Source organism: Phycodurus eques, chromosome 1 (assembly GCF_024500275.1).
Source record: "Phycodurus eques isolate BA_2022a chromosome 1, UOR_Pequ_1.1, whole genome shotgun sequence".
Taxonomy (NCBI): domain Eukaryota; kingdom Metazoa; phylum Chordata; class Actinopteri; order Syngnathiformes; family Syngnathidae; genus Phycodurus; species Phycodurus eques.
Genome location: NC_084525.1, coordinates 20,912,489 through 20,923,496, shown reverse-complemented (window position 1 = coordinate 20,923,496; position 11,008 = coordinate 20,912,489). Strand labels below are relative to the sequence as shown.

Below are 11,008 nucleotides of genomic sequence, written 5' to 3'. Positions count from 1 at the left end.
AATAATCTTAGGTCAATTTGAACAAATTAACTATAATTTTTCAGAGATAAAAGTTTGAAATATGTCAAATTTGACCGGAAGGCAACACAATGCTTAATGAACGCAGTGGTGTCTTGGAATACAAATGACTCGACTAATGAGTTTTTCGAGATACGAGCCATCATTGAACACTTTCTTTGTCACTATCACTTTTTTTGAAAAACGGAAGTTCTCGTGTATAACGCGCCCCCCTGCCCCCCAAAAAATCTTCAAGTCAATAGTGTGTATTATACATACTGCAGGTACAGTAAAAGTTTCAAAATTCTTTCAAGGTTATTATTTTGTTTTGTGTGTGAAATGACGTATATGAGCAGATGTGTTTTCTAACAGCCATTAGTTTGAAAGCCGCAGTGTTAAAACTTAACACTAGGGCACGCCATAAAATTAAATACATTATTAAAGAACAAGTAAAGTTCAGTATTATTATGATTACTGATCAGAATTCATTAGAAAAACAAATTAGGAGAGGGCCACCACTAACATTTATTGCATATACAATGGGTACGGAAAGTATTTTGACTATTTGTTATATTGCAGCCATTTGCTAAAATAAATTTCCTCAATGTACACAAAGCACCGCATGTTGACAGAAAAAAAACGGAATTGTTGAAATGTTTGCAGATTTATTAAAAAAAGAAAAACTGAAATATCCCACAGCCATAAGTATTCAGACCCTTTGCTGTGGCACTCATATTTAACTCGGGTGCTGTTCATTTCTTCTGGTCATCCTTAAGATGGTTCTACGCCTTCATTGGAGTCCAGCTGTGTTTGATTATACTGACTGGACTTGATTAGGAAAGCCACACACCTGTCTATACAAGACCTTACAGTTTACAGTGCATGTCAGAGCAAATGAGAATCATGAGGTGAAAGGAACTGCCTGAAGAGTTCAGAGACAGAATTGTAGCACTTAAGGTTCCTAAGAGCACAGTGGCCTCCATAATCCTTAAATGGAAGACGTTTGGGACGATCAGAACCCTTCCTAGACCTGACTGTCCGGCTAAAATGAGCAATCGGGGGAGAAGAGCCTTGGTGAGAGAGGTAAAGAAGAACCCAAAGATCACTGTGGCTGAACTCCAGTGATGCAGTCGGGAGATGGGAGAAAGTTCTAGAAAGTCAACCATCACTGCAGCCCTCCATCAGTCGGGGCTTTATGGCAGAGAGGCAAGACACATGAAATCCCGCACGGAGTTTGCTAAGAAAAAAAAAAAAAACACCTGAAGGACTCCAAGATGGTGAGAAATACGATTATCTGGTCTGATGAGACAAAGATAGAACTTTTTGGCCTTAATTCTAAGTGGTATGTGTTGAGAAAACCAGGCACTGGTCAACACCTGTCCATGGTGGTGGCAGCATCATGCTGTGGGGGTGTTTTTTTTTTTTTTTTTTAGCTGCAGGGACAGGACGACTGGTTGCAATCGAAAGAAAGATTAATGCGGCCAAGTACGGGGATATCCTGGACGAAAACCTTCTCCAGAGTGCTCAGGACCTCCGACTGGGCCGAAGGTTCACCTTCCAACAAGACAATGACCCAAAGCACACAGCTAAAATACCGAAGGAGTGGCCTCAGAACAACTCTGTGACTGTTCTTGAATGGCCCAGCCAGCTCTCTGACTTAAACCCAATTGAGCATCTCTGGAGAGACCTGAAAATGGCTGTCCACAAACGCTCACCATCAAACCCGACAGAACTGGAGAGGATCTGCAAGGAGGAATGGTAGAGGCTCCCCAAATCCAGGTGTGGAAAAACTTGTTCATCATTCCCAAAAAGACTCATGGCTGTATCAGCTCAAAAGGGTGCTTATACTAAATACTGAGGAAAAGGGTCTGAATACTTATGGCTGTGTGATATTTGCTTTTCTTTTCTTAAATCTGCAAAAATTTTGAGGTTTTTTTTTCTTTCAATATGGGGTGTTGTGTGTACATTGAGGAAAACAAAACATGAACCGAAATGATTTTAGCAAATGGCTGCAATATAACAAAGTGACACATTTAAGGGGGTCTGAATACTTTCTGTATCCACTGTAAACGTATCAATGGTTAGAAAGTCATGGGTGTGCATTATACATAGGAAAGAGGAGTTTCCTGATTTTTGGAGTCAATTTTGGGGGTGCGCATTATACTCGAGTGCAAGAAATTCAGTATTTAAAAAACAAAGAGAGGCTTCAAGTTGTTTAATGCTGCTACTCCTTTAAGTTTACTGTCAAACTAAACGTAAAACTAACTACTCATGTATTTAAAACAACTTTGCCTTAGGAATACCCAACTGGTTTACAGCTAACAGAACAGAAAACAGCAGAGAAGGGCTAACTATTAGCATCTCTCAGCACTGTTATAATCCTTTAAGCAATGCCTATTTGAACACAAATGGTGGAGCAACACATGTAGATAGGTAATATAACAATACCCACAGGCATATATTCTATGTCATCTGTGAAAAATGACCAATAGTATTGCATGGTTTACTGAGTCACAGAGTGGTGGCGACTCTTCATTTGTCTGTAGGACTGCATTAGACTGCCCCCAGTGGCCAAGGTGGGAAGGAGCAGTTGAATTGTATTGAAGCATTCAATCGTGATGCACAAACTGATTTACATTTTACATATGTCATTACTCTAGGTTTTTATAAAATACAATATATAGAGAAATATATTCATTTTTCAAAAACACCTTACAAAAACCTTTGTTGTTGTTGTTGTTGTTAGCAGGGAGGCCGGAACGGATTAACAGCACTTCCGTTCATTTCAATGGGGAAAGACGTCTTGCGTTAAGATCGTAGTCAGTCACGGAATGAACTAAACCCGTAACTTAAGGCACCACTGTGCCTCTCTCGCGGTGTCAATCGAAACATTGATTATTATTACCTTGGTAAAGGCAATAATTCATCCCTGTGGTTCAACTCCATGAACCAAATGGAGAGATGCAGTTGACAAACAGCCCACCCTGCAAACCCAATAAAAATCCGTAGGTCAAGCGCAGGTTATTTTTGTGAAAGCAAAGAAGGTGAGCCGCACAACAATGTACACACTCAGTCAAAAGAGCTCTTTTAAAGCAAGAACAAGCAGTGTTTTCTCTGGCCTTTGGATGGACAGTATTTGGACCGGCAAGTGACCTCACACGCCTCACTTGTTTTCCTCTGATCGTCTCGTGCCAAACACCATCAGACACATGATCGACCAGCTGCTCTTCTTCAACGCACCATGACAAGTAAGCAAAAGCATCGCACAGACGAGCCCAACTGAAGGGGGACCGATCAAACTCAATAAGTGGCTTCTTCGTTTGTCTGATTTGTTAAAGCGTCACATCTTGGACTGAGCAGACGTGTGGTGCTTTTTTTTTTTTTTTTGTGTGGGCCACGAATCAAAGAGTTGATATATTCGAGTCCAACATTGAAGAGCCATTTAATTAGAAATGGCAGAGCAAAGGCTGCGAGACGACATGCAGAATGACATCACCTTGGAAGGCTAAAGATGGGTGCCCCCCCCCCCGCCCCCCTCACTCTGCCCAGGCGCTGTTGTATTTTGCAAAGCGACCCAATTACAAAACAGTTTCTTTCTTCTTTATTTCTAGCAAAAGAAATATACCTTATCATTTGAGTGAACAGATATTTGTGAGTGGCTGTCAGATGGAGAGCAAATTCTGCATCATTATACAGTAGCTCCATCTTCACCTCTCGAAGTAAAAAAGTGAATCTAGGTAATCTAACTCCCATTGGATACGGTAAAGAGGCGTAGGAGACTGGAACATTTTCGCCAAAGCCACCATTCGTGCTGTGAGACAGTCCTCGTCAACAGTCCGCATTGATCGCATATCGATCTGCTTTTCAGTTCAGTCCGGTGGAAGCGTTCTGCGCGTGCACTCTTTTTTCTCAGCCACGGGGAAGAGCTCAGAACTTGAGGCTGAATCCAGGACCGACTGCAGATGCTCCCTGATTGCTGGTGGTCAGGTGAAAGCCAGTGTCTTTGAGGTCGTCATCCCCCTGCAAAGAGAGGAGCCACACAACATGGATGTTTAAGCATGAGGGAAAACAATAACCCATAATAAGGAGATCACCTTCATACACGGGGAAAGTGTTGGCGAATATAAATAAAGGCACAGTACACCTAATACAATAAATAGTACATGACAAGTAAGCAAAAATCGTGTGACGTTTTTGCATTAGTGACACCCATGACAGTGGAACCAATAAAGCACAGGTGTCAAACTGATCCAGAGCCAGCCCGCTAAACAAAGACTCTCTACTTCACATTTCTTTCTAAACGGATTGTTTTTATTTGGGCAGACAATCTAAAAAAATGTCTTCACTTTAACCAGTTTTACAAGCATTTATTTTCATCAAATCCCGTAACATAAATTGGAAAGGTCAGGACTAGTGTCACAAAAGATACCTTGTATTTCAAATCCATACTGCAGGCTTCCCCTTCGAAGTACAGTTTTGCCTCGAGTGACCCAACTTAGGAGTTTTAAAGATACGAGCCATCGTCTGGCAGAGCTTTTGCTTTGACTGGAGAGCGTTATCTTGAGATATAAGCGCTGTATGGTGGCAGTGACAACTAATTTCACAAGCAGCAGTTTGGCAGACAGAATTAGTCAATAAGATTTTTGTCCTTGGCCACAGAACAAATTTAAGTTGTATCTCAAAGCACCAGTGTAAATCCCCCTGGAGTAAAATGCTCTTTCCCAGGCCACACCTTCATGAATTTGTGGAAGGATTATGCCGGGATCCTCTGCAGCTCCGTTGTCACGTCCATGTTGATGTACGCCCGTGACTTCAAAACGTGTAAAAATAAATAAATAAATAAAATCACAAGGAGGCAGATCGGCTAAGTAGGGAGGTTGTGCCAGCACAGCGATGTTCTTCTCGGCCGGGAACGCTCAGATTCTTACCAGGTGCGTTGTCCTGCCACAACTCTCGCCTCTTCTCATCTATGGAATAAAGCAAACGCCACAGGACCACTTTGGGGAGGTGCTGGTTGCTCATCTGGTCCACAATGAAGGGAAAACTCGAGTTCGGGTTTGAAATATTTCTTTTTTTGACAACCAGTCCTAGAACGTTTATGACACACCTCGTAGTTGTACAGTATTAGGGATGTCCCGATCCGATACTGATATAGCAGCCTTGAGCTTTGAGCTTTTTTATTGCTGATATCATCCGATATCAGCAATAATCATACACACTTATTTTGTAGTACGGAATGTTTGACATTGCTTGATCAAGTGATATTACTCAAACAGAACAATAATCAGCAACAGTAGGTATGAGAAGAACTGACCCATTTATTATTAACCAATGGGTTACAAAAACAAAAACAAAAATACGAATGTACTACACATTTGAATAAAATAAAAGTCTCAGAAAATCCTGAAAAATAACTTCAATAAAACCAATACGCATATTTTACATTTGAATAGATTAAATAGAAAAATAATGAGAAAACAATGAAAAATAACCAATAAATAATACAAATGTTTTTCAGGTGCAAAATAAAGTTCAATTCAGTTACTTTGTCAGTCTGTCAGTATACGGTGGGAACAGCATTTGCTTTCTCCACATGTGCGGCAATACACTTTTGAACTTCTTGAGCAACTGGGCTTTAGTTTTATTGACAATGTCGTGGCGGATAAGAGAATAGGAATCATGCAGCGAGGCAGTTTAGCGGTCTCAGTGTGTGCCTTGTTGGGCTCGCTGTTCCTGCTGTGCGCGTCTCCACCTTTGGGGGGCAGTGTAGTGCATGCAATGAGATACACACGCACTAACAAAGAAAGTAGTCACGATCAAATATGAATTTAACTTGTTTCTCAAAGTTTGAAGAATATATGCCAGAGTATTGTTATATTGCCTGTTTGTATGTGGTTGTACAGCATTTGTGTACCAATATTCATTATCTTGAGAGATACAAGTGTTACGAGTTCAATGCTAATTTACGTTAGCTCACTTTTCATTCTTTGTGTGTTAGCTTTGAGCTAGGGCTTTTTGTGAACAAAAACGGAAAAATAAGGTCTGTGATGTATTTCACATTCAATAGGTGTAATTATTTTGTTATGAGAGTTAATTTTACGGTGAACTTCAACTGGAGTGTCAATAAACGACTTGAAGCAAGCCACAGTCACTCTCCTTGCTACTAAGTTAGCACCTTAGCAACCTGTTGTTGTGATCATGTGAGCACTCCATGCCGTCCGGGCGCTGCTGGATAGAAGTGCTGGAGCGCAGCATGGAATGGACTGCTTGTAAAAGAGTGGTAAAATCTTTGATTTTAGATCCAGCCCGATCTAATACTCGTTTGCGGCTGACTTCGGACTTATTTCTGATCTCAAAGATCGGATCGGGACACCCCTACACAGTACACTAAAATATTTGCTTGCTACTATTTTCCGTGATTTCTGATTTCAAATTGAATTGGTTGTTGAAACTATATATGACAACAATCAAATGAAGGGACAATTAAGTATATGTAATAAGTAATCAGTAGATGGTTTTCGCAGTCACACCGGCCCTAAGAGGGAAAACCATAACAACGATGTGGCCCCCCATGAAAATGAATTTGATATACCTGCTATAAAGTCAAACACCCTTAAAATCACACCAGCCAAATTTGCAAACTCTTGGATTAGCCTCTCTCGTGTCACTGATTTCAAAACATGTACTGCCGTAGTTTACATTTTACAGTGTTTTCTAAAATGTGTGTACACTTAATAAAGGGTATGATGCTGTCAGTATGACACCGGAACACATTTCTTTAATTGTTTGACAATAAAATTCCCAGAAGGAATTGGGCTTCACCTTAGAGATTCCACTGTACCTCAAATAGACCAGAAAGAGCATAAATTGATTAATCCGCTAATTATGTTACACTCCATTCTTCTTAGAAGATATTTTATTTCAAAAGTTACAATTCCGATATATTGGAAATTCAACTTCCTTGTGGGTAGTACCACTGCTGAAAACATTAGGAGCGTCAGGGTGCGCATCATGGAAAACACGAGGAGGAACTAGGCAAGACACAAAGCAGAGGCTTGTCGGCCTTTAATCTATTTAACACAGGCAGCCTTCGGAAATCCTACTAGCTCTACAGTATGTAATGGAGAAAGTGTAGCTTAATGGCCTTACCAGTAGGCCTGTCACGATAATTATTTTAGGATATATTTTCCCAAAAACTATCACAATAAACAATAATAGCATTTATTTTTTTTATGCCTCTGAAATCATGACAAATAAGGCCCGCCCTCGAGCTGCAGTACTGTGTGGTTGGTCCGCTGAAAGCGCTTGAGATGAGCCCTTCACCTGTCAATCAAATATGTTCGTTAATGTGTGTGTTAATTGAGGACTAACACACACAACTCAGAGCGAGGTGCTGGTGTTTTAAATGACATTGCCTTGCCACAGTGGAGCGAACTGTTTAGCTCCTTAACTCGCTAGCGAACATAATAAACAGTTAACTTTCCCTTAAGGTTCTCTGTTATGTGCTTCGCGCGCCACGTAAAGCAAGGCTGTGGATTATTGGACGGAGCCAACCATCGACTGCTGGCATTCCACGAGCCCACTAGCGGCTAGTCCTCCAAATCGCCATCGGCTCACTGCCGTGCGCCACCTCACTGCAACAATGACAATTTATCGAGTCCGGAAAATCTATCGTGCCCATTTTATTTATCGAAAGATAGGTCGATGTAGTAAATATCATGACAGGCCTACTTACTAGTGGTGTAACCATTCATTATATCGATTTCATATTCCTACGATTCAACTGGCTCGATCTGCGCTCGGCAAGTTAGCCTTCTGAATGAAAATGTATTGATTTAAATCGTGATAAAAGTCATCAATCGATTGTATCAATACTAGGAAACAACACGCTGCACTATTTGCATATCTGTTGTTGACCAATACTGGCCAGTGATGCCAGAGTAGCATCTGCACCACTTGGACACTGACTGAGGAGTATCTGCAACATTTGCACAATCAACATTGTCCCAGATTATCGCACTACTAGTCACTTTAAACTGCATACATCCCTTGAAGTCTCGGCGCCCTTTGTACCATGGTCATTGCACCGGACTATTGCAATATTAGTCATTCAAACTGCTCAAAGTGTTAGAGGACTCTGCATCTTTTTGCACAATTGTAAAAATAAATAAATATTGTCCCGGCATTACCAGATAACTTGCAACCCTTTATTGCTCAGTGACTGTTTTTCTCAATGTCTTTATGTCTCAACTTCCGATATTAGTTAAATCGAGGTCCGTTAAATCGAGGTTCCACAGTAGTTCCTTTGACTTCGCTTTATTTTTCAGTTAGCACACAGACGTTACCATCCAGCAACGCTAACAACCTCTATAACGCTTAAGTCTTTTCTTCCTTGTGTCCTTTCTACGCCCCACATCTCGTCACTCCTTTCTGGAGTGCCCCTAGTGGTTGGACAAGACACTACAGTATGTGTTGCTTTTTAAGCATTTTTATTAACGTTTAAGATGTCAGTCTGTCTGGTGAATGGCAGAAGAGGAGGAATTGTCAATCAGGATGCGTGTGTGTGACTCGCGGCAGTCGCCGTGCATGTTGAAGCCTTTAAAGCTGGTTAGCTTAGGTTTGCTCGTTAGCCACTAACAGAGAAGAGGCGTTTGTGATCAAGCCTTTACTCAGCAGAGCTCAAGTAGCAGGTTTGTTGTTGTTCTTTGTTGGTATTTATTTCACAGTTACACTGGATGATTTTTTAGCTAAAAAGTTACTGAATTGGTTTCAAACCACTGAATCGTTTCAGGTTGTAAATGAACCAATATCGTGCTTGAAACAAACGGACAACCAGGAATCGGGATACGAATTGAATTGTTGCCAAAACAAATTGTTAAACCCCTACAACTTACCAGTTTCCTGTAGTTAAGGCCACCCTCGGGTGGCTGAGGGCTGGTGCCTCTCTTTACCCTCTGTTGCTCGCTCTTAGCTGGCCAGGTAGGGAACATGGACGGTTCGATGGGCAGCGGAGTCTCGCGGAAGTACTCGTGCTTGAGCGCCTCGTCGGACAGGATCCTCTTACTGGGACAGTAGGTGAGAAATCTGAAAGATAATCAACAGTCAGTTCATGTGGAGATGCTGGCCCGGGCACCTCAGAGCAGTCATCTTTGTGGCCTGACAAAAACTGTTCAATAACACAGTGCAATAAAAACAGGAGTTCAGGGCAATCAGAGGGGCTGCAAACCAACACTTGCCTTTGGGGAACGTTTTTGTGTGTCATCGCCTATAGAAATTCTGGTCAAAAAACACCTTCAAATTAGAGTAAAATAGTATAACTTAATTATTACTCAATATATCTCCTCAACCGTTTTGTCTGCTACTTGGGGAACCCCTTCTCTGATTAGCTGACAAGTTTCAGTTACAAATATCCACCAATAAGCTCGTACAGTCCAAAATTCATTGTCTTCCCCATGTAGGTGACCCTAAAAGGTTTAAATGAGACATGAAACCAAGATGAGCGAATCAGATTCAGAAGAACACTTCTGTGCCCCATGATTGATGCTGACTAGACGGAACAATTCCAAATGAGATGCAATGACTAAGGTGGACCAGGATTCAAAAGGCAATCCTGGCGTGCTCATTGCGTTTCGTGTAGCCGTCCACACAATTCTTTCCTTTTGAAGCACTGGTGTATTGTAATTTAGTGATGCACTGAAATTTCGTCCCATTTTCGGTTTCGGACATAAGGACGTTTTTCATTGAAATCAAACTACCAAAATAACGTCACACATACAACACGTCACATGTTGGACACACTAACGGCCGGCGCACGACTGTACACTTCAGAGTAAAGAAACATTTACCATTAAAAAGCAAGGCCCTATATAGCATTGCTGAATATCGGGTTGAATTGACTGGGAGGTCACTTTATTACACACATCCTACACTCACATAGTGCCAATAATCAACCGTAAATGTTAAATAACACATGCACTGAACAAACTACTGGTAACATAAACACGCAATAACAAAGATGAACATATTTTTTTCCTATAATGATTAAAATTTGCATGTTGCAATAAATTATGGGAACCGCGTGGCTTTTCTGTCATCATTCTAGCTGCTAATAGCCCAAACGGAGCGTCCCTGCTGTCGCCCAAACTCGCTGCTTTCCACTGCTCCTGGGTGGAATGCTTGTTGCATGCTATTTTGAAGCTGCCGTCCCAACTACCTACGAGCTACAGCTAACGCGGCTAAATACGATGCCGAGCCACGGAGGTCAACTTGTGCCTCGCGTCCGTTGTCAGAGCAGCATAAGTCACTAATCATCGCCTCAACGACAGCGAATTAACTACACTTTTAGACAAGTATTGTAATAATGAAGGACAGGCGGAGGATAAGACAAGAGAAAGACGGGAAAACTGTGTTAATCGCTAAACTACCACATGACGTCGCAAAACACCAAAATAAGTGATTGGGTTGTACAGTACACTTATCATGTTAGTCTGGCTGGAACTACGTTTTAGTGGGGATTAGCCACCGTTGAAGAGCAAACTAGCAGGCAAATTAGTATGTGTTTAAAGAGGAAATTACTGTTATATACAATTCTAGACAGCCGTACAGGGACCGGACACCGGAAAGGAATTAGTATGTCACCTCTTCTGTGCCACTTGAGAAAATGAACCTTTAATTCAAAAGTACGTGAATATAATAAATATTTTTAATATAACCTGTATTAGTCCCACATTGGGGAATTTTGCATCGTTTCAGCAGCATTAGTGGATACAGGAAATAGAGAAATAGCATGCAAGAGAAGACATTTAGCTGCATGACAAGTTTGATGCAATAAATGCATTAAAAAACAAATATTGAAACCATAATTTATTAATGATTACAGAGTAATAAATGTTGTGAAATTGAACAGGAATTTTTTCCCTATTCCATCGTGTCGTTATAATTGTTGTGGGGTATTTGCGACTGCTGTTGTTTTTGTTGTTTATATGTTTTTTGTAATGGTGTATTGCAGTGT

General features: G+C 41.1%; 1 protein-coding gene across 10 annotated transcripts in view; it reads right to left on the bottom strand.

The window, feature by feature from the left end:
- Window positions 1-3,575: 3,575 nt before the first annotated feature.
- Window positions 3,576-11,008, bottom strand: part of cdk11b (cyclin dependent kinase 11B) — a 35,436-nt gene continuing 28,003 nt past the window's right edge. For all 10 annotated transcript variants that reach the window (XM_061682483.1, XM_061682500.1, XM_061682517.1 and 7 more), the window contains 2 exons: window positions 8,892-9,081; window positions 3,576-4,017 (listed from right to left, as the gene is read on the bottom strand). In XM_061682483.1, coding sequence (XP_061538467.1) covers window positions 3,925-4,017; window positions 8,892-9,081 — 283 coding nt within the window. In that variant the 3' untranslated portion in view covers window positions 3,576-3,924. The remainder of the gene's footprint in view (window positions 4,018-8,891; window positions 9,082-11,008) is intronic.